Source organism: Populus euphratica, unplaced genomic scaffold (assembly GCF_000495115.2).
Source record: "Populus euphratica unplaced genomic scaffold, PopEup_1.0 scaffold8.1, whole genome shotgun sequence".
In the NCBI taxonomy this organism is placed as follows: Eukaryota; Viridiplantae; Streptophyta; class Magnoliopsida; order Malpighiales; family Salicaceae; genus Populus; species Populus euphratica.
In genome coordinates, this window is record NW_011499855.1 from 2,981,839 (window position 1) to 2,998,685 (window position 16,847).

General features: G+C 35.9%; 4 protein-coding genes across 4 annotated transcripts; 3 read left to right on the forward strand and 1 right to left on the reverse strand.

Moving 5' to 3' along the window:
• The first annotated feature begins 430 nt into the window (after positions 1-430).
• On the forward strand, positions 431-1,288 carry LOC105123129 (60S ribosomal protein L21-1). Its single transcript, XM_011022628.1, has 2 exons — positions 431-760; positions 877-1,288. Exons 1-2 carry the CDS (start codon positions 524-526, stop codon positions 1,132-1,134), a joined length of 495 nt encoding a protein of 164 aa, XP_011020930.1. The 5' UTR covers positions 431-523; the 3' UTR covers positions 1,135-1,288.
• A 3,149-nt stretch (positions 1,289-4,437) lies between these two features.
• On the forward strand, positions 4,438-6,348 carry LOC105123130 (UPF0481 protein At3g47200-like). Its single transcript, XM_011022629.1, has 2 exons — positions 4,438-5,344; positions 5,438-6,348. Exons 1-2 carry the CDS (start codon positions 4,772-4,774, stop codon positions 6,227-6,229), a joined length of 1,365 nt encoding a protein of 454 aa, XP_011020931.1. The 5' UTR covers positions 4,438-4,771; the 3' UTR covers positions 6,230-6,348.
• Positions 6,349-8,061: 1,713 nt separating this feature from the next.
• LOC105123132 (UPF0481 protein At3g47200-like) lies at positions 8,062-10,327 on the forward strand. The gene is made up of 2 exons (XM_011022631.1): positions 8,062-8,792; positions 8,870-10,327. The coding sequence occupies exons 1-2, from the start codon at positions 8,217-8,219 to the stop codon at positions 9,698-9,700; spliced, it is 1,407 nt and encodes a 468-aa protein (XP_011020933.1). The 5' UTR covers positions 8,062-8,216; the 3' UTR covers positions 9,701-10,327.
• On the reverse strand, positions 10,265-15,975 carry LOC105123131 (heparan-alpha-glucosaminide N-acetyltransferase-like). Its single transcript, XM_011022630.1, has 14 exons — positions 15,767-15,975; positions 15,398-15,663; positions 13,770-13,907; positions 13,432-13,513; positions 13,100-13,176; positions 12,765-12,871; positions 11,999-12,116; positions 11,767-11,883; positions 11,547-11,638; positions 11,309-11,375; positions 11,142-11,220; positions 10,954-11,045; positions 10,673-10,816; positions 10,265-10,591 (listed from the first exon to the last, which is right to left on the reverse strand). The coding sequence occupies exons 2-14, from the start codon at positions 15,647-15,649 to the stop codon at positions 10,565-10,567; spliced, it is 1,392 nt and encodes a 463-aa protein (XP_011020932.1). The 5' UTR covers positions 15,650-15,663; positions 15,767-15,975; the 3' UTR covers positions 10,265-10,564.
• Between the last annotated feature and the right edge of the window lie 872 nt (positions 15,976-16,847).

Here is a 16,847-nt window from a genome sequence, read left to right on the forward strand (position 1 = left end):
GAAAAAACACCCAAAGGAGAAATAAAGGGCCAAGCTGTTTCAGTTCGGTTTCATGGGGGCTCAAGGCCCAACCATAAAGACAAAAACCTAGGGATGGGCCTTTGGAAGGCCCATTCAATGAAATCTTATGCTTATCGACAACCATGCCTGGAGGCGTGTGACATCATGGGCATAGAAATCCGAAAAAAATATTTTACAGTTTAAACAAAGCTGAAAAGCCATTTGAAATTTCTCGGTGGTCTTCACTTTGTCAGTGGGCTTCGATAGCCCACATTTACAAGTTCTTCGAAACCAGGATTAAATTGTGATTCGTGAAATAATGATCGGGCCGGAAGAAATGGACTATCATAATCCAGATTTTTAATAGGCCCATTAGAAAACCACAACAGGCCAACCCTAGATGCTAATCAGGGTTTGAGAAGAAGGGCTACCATATAAAACCGGAAAAAATGTTTAGTGTCTATCTTCTCTCCCTGTGCAGCGGCAACGGCGGCGGAAGCAGCGGCAGAAAGAGTAAGCGAGAATGCCAGCTGGACATGGTTTGCGATCAAGGACCAGAGACCTCTTCGCTCGTCCCTTCAGGAAGAAGGGTTACATCCCTCTCACCACATACCTCAGAACGTACAAGGTAGGCGACTATGTCGACATTAAGGTAAATGGCGCTGTCCACAAAGGCATGCCCCACAAGTTCTACCATGGCCGCACAGGTCGCGTCTGGAATGTAACCAAGCGCGCTATTGGTGTCGTCATCAACAAGCAGGTCGAGATCTATCTATCTATCTAATTAACTTCTTTATATATGTGTGTGTGTGTGTGGGTGGATTTTTTTCATTTTTAATTTATGATTTTGGAAAACTATATGGAAAATTGCTGTAGGTTGGGAATAGGATTATTGGGAAGAGAATTCATGTTAGGGTGGAGCATGTGCAGCCGTCGAGGTGCAGGGAGGAGTTCAAGTTGAGGAAGAAGAAGAATGATGAGTTGAAGGCGGCGGCCAAAGCTCGTGGTGAAAAGATTAGCACTAAGAGACAGCCTCAAGGACCGAAGCCCGGATTTATGGTGGAGGGTGCTACTCTTGAGACTTTCACTCCTATTCCTTATGATGTGGTCAATGATCTCAAGGGTGGTTATTGATTTCTTACTCATGATTTCGCTGTTTTCAAGAGTTTTGTTCGTGATTAGCTTATTTTGTCCGAAATGAATGAATGTGGAGTTTTATTGTTGCAATGATTTTGATTACTTGTGACTCTTCTTCTAATGAATTTGCATTTTCGGTCCCGTCGGAATATCTGAATTGTTGCTGTTTCTGCTGCTGCGAGTGTTTGCTAGGCCAGATGATGCATTTCTGCTTAGTGATTTATTAGACATGATTGTTTGCTGGTCTAGGAAATGGTGTCGACATGGGCTCTGTGCAAATTAGATAAAGTTTATTAGGTGTCGTTGTTTCTTTCCTTCACGATTTTCAACAAAGAAGGGTCATGGGACTATATGAACCTTCACCAGTAACCTGTTGCTCCTCCTCATCCGTTTCATCTTTTGCTCATAAATTAACCAAAGAAAAAACCTTGTAATTTATCAGTGGAAAGTTCATCAGTATCCTTATATTTACCTATTGAACAGACAACAAAAATGAATCTTGATGTTTGTGATGATAATTTACTTTGTTTTACCACTACGAATTCATATCTTGTATTGCCATCGTTCATGAAAAATTATTCATGACCAACTCTTTCATATTCATCCCAGATAATTTGAACTCTATACAGAGTATTTATAGTTGCTGTCTCTTTGTCCTGTAATTCATTATAATTACTATATATGTGTATGATCTGATTAATTAAAGCAGCTTTGTTTTTGTGTTTTAAAAATAATTTTTTAATTTTTTCTGTATTTCAAATTAATATTTTATATTTTTAGATTATTTTGATATGTTGATATTAAGAATAAATTTTTTAAAAATAAAACATTAATATTATTTTAATAAAACAATATACATTTTAAAAAGTAATTATTATTATAATACCAAATAAATCCTTAATAACTATGGCGTTTTCTCTGTTAATTTTGATGCCTGGATCTCTAGAAACCAGCACATCCTTACTGCTACATTTATTTTGATATAAATACACATTAACAATATATTATATAGTTTAACAGTAAGTGAAAGAGAAATAAAAAATAGGGAGGTGCTTCGGTGGTGAACAGTGAAGCACCTTAAACTTTTCCAAATGCTTTAGATGTGTATTAGGTAATGCCTACTTGTGGCCTTTTTATTTCACTGGCTTGCCGCCTCTCACTTGCTACACTATTTATATGAAGAATGAAACACGTTGTTTTTTTTTTTTAATCTTTTTTACTCTGTTTTTTCATTTTTTTTAATTTTATTTTTCAAAAAAAATCTGGTGTATTACCTCGCCTACCCCACTATTCATATGAAACTTTTTTTCTTTGCCCCCCGCTTCTTCCCTTTCCTTTTCATTTCCTTTTCCCTGTCATTTTATTTTATTTTCATTATTTTTTCTTTTAATTTTTTCTTGATTTTGAATTTTTCTTCATAATTTATTTTAATTCATTGTATAGCTAAGTTAATCAAATGTTTTATTTACCCTTTTTTTTTATTTCCTTTCCATTTCCTTGTTTTTTTCCCCTTCCATTTTCATCTTTTTTTTCTCCTCATTTTATTTATTCATGATTTATTTTAGTTTGACTCTTTATTTAGGTTGATCAAATATGTCGATATTTAAATATTAAAAAAAAATATCATATTAAATTAGTTTTTTTAATACAAATCGCATTTTAAAGTTCAGGTTGGTTCCACACTCACCAAGTTAATTGAGACATGTCAGAGCAACTTTTACATAGTTTAATTTTAAACTTGCATTAAGTAAAAAGTCAGATTAAGAGGCTTTAAAATCAAATCATTGACCTGAATTTAATAACAAAATCAATAATTTTTTATGTCCTATTGATTTCACTATTATTATTATTATTATTATTATTACAATTGCAAGTATTATTATTATTATAACAAAAACCATAAATTTGTTTGGAAAAATAAAATTAAAAACCATAAAAACTTTGACAAAAAAAAGAAGAAAACAAGTAAAAAATCAAAAGAAGAAGGACCAAACTGAAATTAATATTATTATTATTGAAAAAAAATCATAGACTTGATTTGAAAGATAACATTGAAAACTATAAAAACTTTGATAAAAAAATCAAAGGAAAAAAGTCAAAAATCAAAAGTAAAAAGGACCTAATTGAAAAATATTATATATACAAATTAGAATTGAAGGATTAAATTGAAAATAAATAAAACTTTAACAAAAAAAATAACTAAAATCAAAAATCAAAACTAAAATGATGAATTCTAAAACATTTACAAGAATAAGGGCTCGATTTAGTTTTTTGGTGGTGGAAGAGAAAACTAAATGGAAAAAAAAAAAGGGGTCACCAAAGATAAATCAGCTACTTTTAAAAGACATGCGTCATCCGTTAAGAAAAAGAACACGATTAATAACAAAATAAGATGGCAAAAACATATTCTCAACCATTAAGAAGTGATACTGCACAAAATGCATAGTGCCTCCTATACACTAGCATTCTTTTTAATTTTAAATATAATAATTAAATAATAAATTATATTATCACTCTTAACCAAACCAGCAATTATAAAAAATAAATAAAAAAACTTTATATAAAAAAACATCAACACGCCTATGTAAATGGACTAATATCTTGAATTCAAGGTCAAATATATAATTTTACTGAATATTAAAAAAATGAAATATCTGAAAAAACCGTTGACAAGAATTAAATAATATTTTATGTTAAAAATAGCCAAGTCCTTCTACTGTGCAAAAGAATGGTGAAAAGAAAAGGACACCCCCAGGCAACTCTCAAATGATAAGCATCAAATGAAAATACCATTTTATCTCTTAAAAAAAAAAACAATATGAAAGAATTTTTAATAGTAAAGTTATCATCTTACCATTACAGTCCATTGATACCCCGCACGTTTTAGCCTTTTGTTTTTGATGGCATCTCTTTTCAAGTCGAGGTGCTTTAGCAGCTGTTACCAGTCTATTTCGACGGCATCATTAATAGTAAATTTTAGCAGTTCTTTCTTGTGCAAATCCATACGAGGTAATTCGTTGCGTCTTTTGAATACTGAGAATCAATTTTCTTGTCTGGGACGCAACAAAGAAAATAAACTACACTCGGATGCTTTAGAAATGTACTGATGACAGCCACAATGCCAAATATTCTCTTGCAGGGAGCTCGCTGTGATTCTCTCTCCTCATTGCTTTCTTGATTATAGTTTCTTGCACGGTCAAAAGATATATTCTCCCTTGGAAGAGGAACTGTACTGATAACATCTTCCTCTGGATTGTTTAGCGATCCAACTTTCACGATTTTCAATAAAGACTTTATCAGTACCCTTCATCAGCAACCTTGAACAAGTCATCTGTGGAAATCCTAGCTCTTTGGATTTGAGAAGACCATTAACTAAATGGAAAGCAAATTTCTGTCTTCTTTTTGTGCTGTGCAAAGCCATTCTAGGCAATTCATTGCAACTGTGCTACAAATGACATATCCTAAATATCAATTTTCTTGTCTTGGAAGCAATGAAGACATAAAGTAAACTTGGATTCTTGAAAGAATAGTCTTGCTTCCTTCTTTTAAATAGATACAAGGCACGAGAAATGAAGCACGTCTTGCACTCTTTCTTTTAATCACTGTGAAGAAAACTGTTTAGCAACTTGAAGAAATGGCGGAAGTGCAATTGCTGATTGATGTTTCAAAAGAACTACAGAATAAGTTGGATACTTCGATGCAGAACATCCTATGGAACAAGCGATCAATCTACAAAGTACCTGCATCTGTCACAGCTCTTAACAAAGCAGCGTATAGGCCCCAGACAGTATCCTTTGGGCCTTACCATTACTATGACGATGAGCTAAAGCGAATGGAAGAGCACAAACACCGAGCTCTTCATTATTTTCTAGAGAGATCAGGAAAATCTCTAGAGCTGTTTCTCCAATCCTTAAATGAAGTGGTGCAGGATTTAAAGGATTCGTATGATCAACTTGATAAATCATGGAAAGATGATACGAGCAAGTTCTTGCAATTGATGATTCTTGATGGCTGTTTCATGGTGGAAATTATGCGCCTCGCTATTCAACTGTCCAATGACTATGCTGCTCACAATGATCCAATTTTTAGCAGCCATGGGAGGGTCTATACGGTGCCATTTATCAAGCGTGACATGTTGATTGTTGAAAATCAATTACCAATGCTTGTTCTGTACAAGCTTGTTGCTGTTGAAAGTAATGGGACAAAGGTACATCCTATTTAAATTTAATTGCATTGTCATCCTTTTGAAATCTTGTTCATATAGTTCGCCATGAAAAGTTTTACTTTTACTTTTATGCAGGATGAAGAGTCTGTCAACAAGCTCGTACTCGCTTTCTGTAATGATCCCGATGCAAGTGTCTCAAAGTTGGGTAAATGCTTGCATGTGCTGGATTTATATAGGAAGAGCCTGATTCGGCGGAATGACCCCGACCGGAGAAGGCATCAACCCAGAGTAATGGGCGGATTACATAAAGATGTCAATGATATTGTTCGGTCTGCAGCAGAGATCAATGAAGCTGGAATCCGGTTCAAGAAAAGTAAAACTAAAAGCCTAAAAGACATTTCGTTCCACCATGGGGTCCTTGAGCTTCCTGTCGTCGTGGTGGACGATGTAACTGAGGCACTCTTTTTGAATTTGATGGCCTTCGAACGCTTCCATGTTGGTGCAGGAAACGAGGTTACTTCTTATGTCTTCTTCATGGACAACATCATTGACAATGAGAGGGATGTTTCTCTCCTAAACTCAAGAGGGATCATCCAGAACGCCATCGGAAGTGATAAAGCTGTTGCTAAACTGTTCAACTCTCTTTCCAGGGACATTACGCTGGACCCAGACAGCAGCCTAGAATTGGTGCAAAGGCAGGTCAATGCCTACTGCAGGAAGCCTTGGAATGCCTGGCGTGCCAACCTTATCCAAACCTATTTCAGAAATCCATGGGCGATCCTATCCCTTGTTGCTGCACTCATCCTTTTCGCGCTCACAATTGTTCAGACTGTATATGCTATATTAGATTTCAAAAACAGTAACGGATCTTCAACTGTTTCCTCCCCACCTCCTCTTATTCCTCCTACGAACTCTCGCTTAGTTTAATTAGCTACTGCAATTTCATGTAATGTTTTTCACTACAATTTCATGTAGTGTCATTTACTATTGTGCCAGTCATGTTTCTCTGAGTAAGATAAAAATATGTTACCTGTTAAGTAACTGCTAAAACATATGGCATTCGTTATGAACAGTGAAGCCTTCTTTTTTCCTCCTTTTTTTTTCATCAAATCCTTTAATCTTCTTTATTTTTACTCCACAATTATATTTTATTCATTTTTCAATTCTCAAATTAGAGAGACTTGTCAAATAATAATAATAAAAGAAAAAATTATCGATTAGTCAACAGCTCAACCACTAAATAAAACCACTAAATAAAAAGATCTTAATATCAACAAGTTTTTTTTTTCGGTAAAAATTTATTGGAGGTGATTTTTTCTTCTAAAATAATAGGATTAAAAAATTAGATTTGATTTGGATTTTTAGATTTATTTAATCTTTATTTTTTAGGAGTGTTTTGGGATTATTTTTTGTGGTTTAAAGATTTTTATGATGTTTTAAATAAAAATAAATTTGAAAAATAAAATTTTAGAGTCAAAATCTTAATTTTTTAGCTATTATAATAGTGGCCAGATTCTAGACTAAGCAAGCGATAAGTGAGTTATTGCTATAGAAATAGTAATATAATCAGAAGTTAAAAACAACAATAAACACAAATCACATGTTTAATAAGTGAAAAGAATTATAAATATAAACCCCAAATACATGTTTATTTTCTCTAAAAGCAATGCTGATAAAATATGTTTTGTTATGAGATTTATAAAATCTTAAATATGTTAGAAATTCTATCTTAACTAGAAAATTAAAAATTCAAAATAATAAGAAAACAATTATAAAATTCAAAACAATGCATGAAATCCTAAAATAACAAAATTGTCAAAACTAGAAGCTAAGTGAGATTTTCAATATTTAGAGATATGATTTTCTACATAGCAATGTAATGTATGCCATGGGAAAAACAACTTCTGAAATCTCTGTAAAAATATCAGCCATTTTAAACCATCATATCGGTCTAATAAAAAGTTTCGGGCATTTCTGTTTTTGAAAGTAGCAAGGATGACAAACAGGAGAAGCATAAAAAAAAAAAAAAAATTGTAGCAGGCGGCAAATTTTTTTCTTACTGTGGCAGTGACATGGAGCATCGGCCAGTATCCTTCCTACTATTGCCCGTGTGAATCACACAAAATCTTGAATCATTTGGATGAAAAGTCTGGCATGTGTTTGTGAAGCGACCAAACAATTAATCCTCCCAAATTTATGTAACTGTTAATTTCCCTCTATAACCAAATGATAGGGGGAGTAGTGATTTGTACAAATTTGTTATTTCTCACAGTTCCTTGAATTTGCACAAAATCCTTCACGTTTTTTCCTGGATTCTGCACAGCTACTCGGCCTCACATGATACGGAGAATCTATGATGATACAGTGAATACTGTCTTGCTTCATTTTGTTTTTATTCTTTCCTTCTTCTTTTTTGTGCATCTTTAATCCAACAGATATAAAAGAGCCCTTGAAGGAGGGGAAAGTATCTACAACAGCTTAGAGTGTTGTTTATTACTGCAGCATTCACCTGTTGGGACATATTGGAAGAAAGGAATGTTTTGCAGTATGAAGGTAGAAAGCACGAGGCTATAGCAATTTTCACTATTCGTAAGGGCTGTTTCACGGGGGGAGTCGGAATCGTGCCTCTTCACTTCAAGTACGCCTTTATCCAATCAAAGGAACGAACCAAATCATGCTACCTTTTTTCGTGTCGCAAAGCCATTAGAAACCATTCGAAGCAACATAGCCAATCATTATCTTGCCTGCGAAGCAATGAATTAGACAGGTATATGTGTAAATATTTACACACAGAAAACTGGATGGTTGAGATATTATTTTTACATCTTGGAAATGTATATAAGAGGAAGGAAATGAGAGCACCTTGCACGACTTCTTTCGTCTGAGTTAAAAAACTATTGAGCAGTTGGAAGCAATGGAAGAGGAAAAGCAGGTGCTTATAAAAGTTGTTGCAGAAAAACTTCAGAACATGGCAAATACTTCAATGAAGAACGTGCTCTGGAACAAACTTTCAATCTACAGAATACCCGCCTCTGTTACAGCCCATAACAAGACAGCTTACATGCCCCAGACAGTCTCCTTCGGTCCTTACCATCATGATGACATTCATCTGAAGCCAATGGAGGAACACAAGCAACGAGCACTAGGGTATTTTCTAAATAAAACAGGAATACCTCTACAGTCGGTCGTTGAATCTTTAAATGAAGAAATGCAGGTTTTAAAAGACTCATATGATATGCTTGGTGAATCATGGAAAAATGATACGAGCAAATTTCTGCAACTGATGATTCTTGACGGTTGTTTCATGCTGGAAATCATACGCCTTGCTATGCATAATTCGTTGGAGTATTCTGCCGATGATCCAATTTTTAGCCGCCACGGGTGGCTCTACATGATACCACATATCCGGCGTGACATGTTGTTGCTTGAAAATCAACTGCCAATGCTCGTTCTTTACAGGTTGGTTGCTGTTGAAAGCGACGGAGCAAAGGTACATCGATCTTTTGCTTGATTTTGTATTTGTCCCTTCTACAATTTTTCAGTACGAAAAATTCTACCTTCGTACAGGATGAAGAGTCGGTCAACGAGCTCATACACAATTTCTTCCATCCCAATGCATCGGTCTCAAGTCTGGATAAATGCTTGCATGTATTGGATTTGTATAGGAAGAGCCTTCTTCAGGGAGATCCCATCAAGAAAAGGCGTCGCCCCCGAGTAAAGGGAGGACTTCATGGGGATGAAAATGATATTATACGATCAGCGACAGAGATTAATGAAGCCGGAATCCAATTCAAGAAAAGTAAAATCAAGAGCCTGAAAGAAATCTTATTCCATCGTGGGGTCTTAGAGCTTCCTGTCATTGAGGTAGATGATACTACCGAGGCAACCTTTCTGAATCTGATGGCCTTTGAGCGCTTCCATGTTGGTGCAAGCAATGAGGTAACATCTTATGTCTTCTTCATGGACAGTATCATTGACAGTGAGAGGGACGTTGCCCTCCTAAACTCGAGAGGAGTTATCCAGAACGCTATTGGAAGTGACAAAGCTGTCGCTAAACTGTTCAACTCTCTCTCTAAGGACATTGCGTTGGAACCCAACAGCAACCTCCGAGAGGTGCAAATGCATGTCAATGCATACTGCAAGAAGCCTTGGAATGCGTGGCGTGCCAATCTCATTCACACCTATTTCAGAAATCCTTGGGCTATTCTGTCTGTTATTGCTGCTCTCATCCTCTTTGCCCTCACTATTGCTCAAACTGTATATTCTATATTATCTTACTACAACTCAAATAACTCTACATCGCTCTCTCCTGCTATGATTTTTGCGGCTCCCCCTCCCCTTTCAACTCCTCCTCCCGCTCCTCCTATGCATCCTCCAAAACTATCACGCCACCATTGATTCACATGTTTCCCCCACCATCCACTTCAAATTTCAAATACAAATGATGCGTGAATCCCACCAATTGCCACATCTATATATTTCTTTTCCTTTGTTTGGAACCCTTGGATTGCTTGTTTTGCTATCTTTAACAATTGTGAGAATACAAATAGTGGTTCTTAGCTGGTTGTCCATGTTAGCATACAGATACCTCAATTAATTTTTCAAAATTCTAAAATTAATAATCCTAATTTTAAAGTTTATGACACTCAAATTGATAAACTCTAAAACATAAACTAAGAATCTAATCAGATCAGTCAAGGCATACCCTCAAAGAATATTTTTATTTTTGTATGACCGCATCATGATCATACACGCATGCACCGTTTATTTATCCTGTATCTCGTTTACTTCTCCAGCAAGTGAGGTTGACTCCTCTTTAAGATTTTTTTTTTCCTGATCTGCCACAGAATGGCAGGCCTATTTGACTAACAGTAATTAGGTTTCATTGGCCTCAGAATTACATCAACCATAATAACGCATGGATCTTCAGTTAATTATATTGACTCGGTCTTATAAACATGATAGCAACGAATTTATGATCTCAAAGTTCCCATTATATAATACTGCATATGTAAGTATTGTAGATAAAAACAAAAATAAACTGAATGAATCAGTAAACAAAAGCTCCTAAAATAAGAGGAGAGAGATGGAAGAGCATTTTTCCCCTTCCCATTGTAGAAAGACCTTGTGCTGACATTCTCTATCAGTATTTACAACAGCTAGCCGAAGATGAACCATGTTGTGATGAAGTTTTTAGGGTATTAATGCACTGGAAAGTAAACTCGTGTGGTAAAGATGTAAACCATCCAGTCTGTTATCCTTTCATCTTCCAATTCCAATCAACCTAAGCTGCCAGATAAAGCAAGTTTGTCAGGTTGCAATATTGCAATTGTAGGAACAAAATTACACGAACAGGGGGGGAGGAATTACAATGTTGTTTCCAGGCTGCTTCCAGTAAAATCCCTGCAGGACAACTGGTAAGACATTGCTGGTTGCAAGGATAAAAATCATCAATGCATGCATTCCCATCCATTCTAGTACCAATGTTGGGCGCCTGAATCCACAGACATCAACCTGCAGGAAAAGCCCATTCAATTAACACGTATCAACCAATACCAAACTTTGCTGGTTCCATCGTGGAAAGTGAGAAGAAAAGAAACAAAATGAACGAGAAATCTAGCCAAAAAGCGAACATAAATGCCAGTTATTACCAGCATATAGATTCCAGTAAATACAATGCCGGCAGCACCCGCAGTGACACACATGTAACTGAATGTGTAAAGAGCCTTGTTAACATGCATTCCTGGAGGAAGGAAGAAATCATGAACCAGTCAGTACAAGCATTCATGCTACCTCTGTGAAATTCAACTTCAAGACCTGCAAATAAACTTAATCTCACCTGACAAATCCAGGACCAGACCCAAGACTACAAAACAAGTAGAAGGGACCATCCAGTGAAGGATTCTATCCTTGTGCTCCTGAAAGTGGCAGAGCGAAAAAAATTAGTTGAACAAAAGGAAACTTACATAAAAGAAGTACGATCTTTGACCATGTAGATTGTGTCACCTTGAAATGGACAATGATGTGCCCGTAATGCAAACCAACCAAGCAGGTAACAATGGCCATTACTGAACTACAAGAACAAAGTGCAAAGATCACACTGAGAGCCCAAAAATTAAGCAAATGCTAAGAAATTCTTCTTCTAATGGATATGAAATCCCCACAAAGTTAAAATCTATATTGATTCCTGATACATCACATAAAACATGACATCTAGGAAAGGCACAAGGAAATGTAAATGAACCTCAGGAGTCCTTCAGGATCAAAAGGGGCCTGGCACCATGAAGGAGCTTCTGGAGGAAGTGGGCCATAGTCAGGGGAATTGATACTGCATGCCTGTGGAAGGTAATTGACTAGTATTAACATCAGCATTAATAATAAATGAATAGTAAAGCATAAATGACAAGGGAAGCATTCTAACAAGTACCATAATGAAACAAAAACCGATGCAATATAGAAATTACCTTCGTTCGTGCATAAATGGGCTTTCTATACAGGTGTTGAATTCCCAAAACTGTGCGATCAATCATTCCAACAGCATTACAAGCAGATCCTGTGGTGCCCCTTACACCACATTTCACCTTCGAGAGAGAATGAATCATATCAATGACTGAGCTATCAATCTTATATCATTTTCCTACTATAGCATTAGCAAAGATTGCAAGTAAATTTCTTTAAATGAAATAAGAAGCTCACCCGAAATATCTTTGGGGAGGAAGAAGAGGCTGCAACTGGAATCTGATACTCCCAGTCAGGAACATACAACCCATATAACAAGGAAAGATATAAACTAACAAGGACCACAACCACTCCCCTGACAGAGTTTGCAAACAAGTTAAGAAGACTGACAGTAACGAAAGGAAAAGCATTCTCACCAACAGAAATTTATCTCATGAAGAAATAAAGGGCAAGGGCTATTAATTAAAAGGTGCTTGAAAGACATGCAAATTACCCCACTCGTAATAATGAAGTGATGAACAACCTTTTCAATAAAGGTAGATGTTTTCAATTATGGATTTAACTTATAAGACTATAGTCTTCCGGTGAAGTGGAAGTGAGTTATATTGAAATGCCAGCAAAAACGATGTTTCTATTAAATGCAGCAATGTGAAATTACTAATTCTTAACAACCCCTCCCTCCTCTCTCTATTCCAATGTGTCAAGTTTCGTTTTTGAGGAAAAAGAGTTAAACTGCCCGCAAAGACTGAGTTTTCAAACAACATAGTTACACAGGTATGATCTCACAATACTTGTCACATATCTGTGAATCAATTCATCTGGCTTGTAGAGAAAAACTCAAATTCACAAATGCCAGAAATGTACCAGGGGAAGACTTCAAATAGGCTCGTTTATAAATCAAGAAGCATAATGACATTACAGGTTTACTGGGAGTTACTGCAGCGTTAAATGAAGTGATAAATCAGATGATTTTGTAACACTACACTATGAAAAGAATGCTCACCATTGAAGCTGATATTTCCTCAGCATGGATAATCCTGAAGCAACATGATTATCACCTTTTAGCCAAATCTCACACATTGCTCCTATTAAATATCCTATTGCTATTCTCTGGGGGTGGGGGGGGGGGGGGGGGGGGGGAGCAGCAACAGATTTCAACAGTCAGCAACTACAGTCAGTTAATCTGTCAACTGGCTAGAAGAAATATAAATCAAATTGTAAACAAGGGATTATCCTCATGAAAGTAGATCAAAACAGACTACAGGAGCTTTTCCTACCAATTTGAAAAGCAATTAGCCACCTGGACTGAAAAAAAGATGAGGAAAGTTAAAAGAATACCTGCAAGATACCCATCCATCTTATTTGTACCATGTCAACTCCAAAAGTTAGATCATTCAAGCCGTGAAGAAAGCCACCTGGAAAGGAGAGATGACAAATTTTTAAGAACCACATGACGGTGTCTTTTCCAGAATAACCTCCCAGAAAATGTTGTTTCATTAATATCGGATAAATTGAAAATTTTAGCAGCATTTCTTTCTTTTTGTTCGTTTTCCTCTTTTTCTCGCATTCTTTCTTTCGAGTACAATGGTACTCGTATGAAATATGGCTGAGCATAGAATATTAGTATCGACTATAAAGATGATCTAAAAGCTGAGGTTCTTGAAGATGACCTTGAAGAAAAAGACCTATGAGAAGAAGTTTGAGTGCCCGGAGGATCGCTTTTCTAGTTGCAACAGCTTTGCTTGGCAATTTCTGTAGGAACCAAAATATATATGGAGTTAGGGATAAGAGCATCAGTAGTAGTAGAAATGCCGGATGTAGCAGCATCAGGAAGGCATCATTAGATATCTAGGAACAACTAAATTCCACATTACTTTTTAGGCTACAGAGAAAAGAGAAATCAAAACAACAGCACTTGTTATTATGATCATCGCATGAGTGGTATATTTTCAAGTGCTTGAATGCTAGCTAGCGTAAGAACAATAAATTTCCAATTTTATTCAGATACCTTGTATGTGAGTCCAAGCGAAACACCGACCATGAATAGGAAAAATGGCATGACTACATCTGCTAGTGTTAGACCATTCCATGGTGAATGATTTATAGCAGGCAGAACTCCACCAGCATCATCCACAAGTATCATTAGCTGCATTGATCAGTCATAAAACTATGATCCTTCAATTCACAACATATAGATATCAAAATGTTATTAGAGATGAAACAGTTGTTGTGATCCGATGTCTACTTTGGGTCTTTTTCTTGCTAAAATGGACAGAAATCATTGATTTGCTACAATTAAACCAACTCCAACCTTCTTTACTTAATTTGTTAAACGCAAGTGCAACCCAGTGTCCATTTCCTTCTTATTTCTTTAAATTTTGAGAGGATTTTAATATTTACACATACCATTTAGCCTCTTCTCTTTTTCCTTTTGAACTGTACTATCCCGGACATCAATGGTTGATCTTTGAATATCAGTAACACTTCGCTACAGCCCTTAAAGCATGTTGTCACTGTTATCTTGTTTACATTAGATCCGGAATATCCATTTGGACTCCCCTTTTTTTACTGATTGTTATTAGTATCTTGAGAATTGCGCGTGATGGGTTGTTTGGGGAAGAGAAGGAAAAGAATTGTTGTCTGATTTAGCGGAGTGGGATACAGTCTGGATGGTGGGTCATTTCTACTGCCACGTATGATAACTTAGGATTCCGGGCATGTTGAAGCAGACCGTACAAAGTACACTGCAAGGCAAGCTGTCCTCCACCGGGACTTTGGTGGTTGATGCTGAACATGATACTAACAATAATGTCTACCTACAAGTGGGCATGTGAAGGAAGGCAAGACCTGGCAAACGACATATCAGTTTATGATCCATGAAGGACAGGTAGTGATGCAGTAGCCAGGAGGTAAGAATATAAAAAATGCATGCCTCTGACCACTTACCTACCCCCTTCAAATAAAATTAGTATAGATCGTTTTCATTGCTGAATAAAAATAAACGATGGATAGTTGGTACCATCTGTTCATGCTGCCTTCTTTTTTTCGCTGTATGCATTTATTTATTAGACGCACAGTTACATCTGAGGACCAGTTTCGACCTATCAATCTTGGAAAGAAAAATAAATGTCCTTGATAACGCACTATAAATAATCAAAACCTAGCATATGTGGTGATGCTAATTCAATTTCCTTATCTGGATACTGAATATTGACCTAAATGCAGGGAAAAAAGTAAAAAAAAAAACCAATTCTTGGCGATTGATAATTTGGATCATCCATCATGGTTTCTAAATCAGCATTGAACATATCTCTCAATCTTTTCTAATTTTTCTTTTTGGGATGAGTGTGAAAATGTGTTAGTGGTGGTTCTATTCTCTAGGTTATAGATTAAGGACGAGAAGTCATCAATAGAGTGAAAATAATGGCCTGATTGACCTGACAGAAAAATCAACACGATATGACTCTTGTAACCTACCACCGAAACAGAACGAAAACAGAGCAGAACAAGATGAATGCCCGATGCAATAGCTGCGATGCATGAGCAACATGGAATAAGTTTCCCATAAGAAGATTTAACACCAGAGCAGAAAACAAATAAAAAGAAAGATGAGTTGGTGAATGGGGGGGACATTACCGCAACGGTGAGGCCACGAAAAACATCAAGAGAAACAAGACGTTGTTGTTGTTGTTGTTTCAGTCGTTGTTGATGATGTTGTTGCTTTGAATGAGTGGGGAGGATAAAAGATTTGCTGTCATCCACAATTGTATGATCACCCCCAACGCCATCTTCATCATTACTTTCCAAGGACTTGTTTCCATTCCCGTTGTCTTCCTCCTCTTGCCCTTTAATAGGCTTGTACATTGCCATTGTCATCGCCATTGCCATTCACCCTCGGCCGGCTATAGAAAGAGATCAGAGAGAGAGAGATTTTTTTCTTATTCACACGCTACTGATATATATATATATATATACATCGTTGCGATACAGTTACAAAGACTTTACCTTCCCTCCTTTCGTTTTCTTGGCTTTACTCCTCCTCCTCCTCTTCTTGAAGAGCAGCCAGAAATGGAGGAGGTCTTTCTTCTCTTAAGATTTCTCTTAATTGCTTTTTATAATGAGGATGGGAGAAGGCTTTTCTGGTAGACCGACCGACGTGCCTCCCCCTTCTCCTTTAATAGGCGTTATAATATACACGTAAAAATATCTCCGAGACTTTAAAGGAAAAGGGAAAAAGGAAAAATAAGGGGCTGAGAGAAAAATATCTCGGATAAGAGATAGATTATAAGTGCGGATAAGGAGGATGCGGATGGGAGAAGGAATACGAGGAGGAGTCTAAGCGACAACGCTTGGTTGCCGTATTGGCCTCGAATTATTATTATTTTTTCAAAAAGAAGAAGGGCATTCCTTTTTCGTCGTCCAGGACTATACTGTACTTGTACCATACATATACGCGTATATGACAACTGCTGTCAGCCAATCACTACCACGAGAAAAAATGGTTAGCTTTTTACTTTCGATGTACGATAGCATAGTACCGTACTTCAAACTGCTTTTTGGAGCGTATGAGAAGGAAGACTTTTAAAAAGTGGACACTGTTACAAATTGGAGTGATTCTGACGTCATTTGTCTCTGACCTTTTTGCCCTCGACTTATTTATTTTTTAATTTTGTTTGAATATTTTTTTAATATATTTTTTATTATTTTGATGGATTGATATTAAAAATATATTTTTAATATTGTATAGACATATTTTATTTTATGTTTTTCATTTTATATCTTTTCAAATTTCATGGTTTATATTTTTTTAATTTATAAATTTAAGAAATATAAGGTTAGAAAAATATAATATAGTAATACGTGTTTAATAAAGATTTTTTTAAAAAAAACTGTAATTCATATAAAAAATAATAAATGGAGATGATAAGGGAAAAGAATTAAAATTTTAATGAGAAAAAAAAAAGCTTAGAAGAGAATTCTTTAAATTAAGAAGGATGAACAATATTTCAGTTTAGGATTAAACTTTGAATTGATTAGATTATAATTTTTAATTTTAATCTATTTTATATACACTGGTTCTAAATTT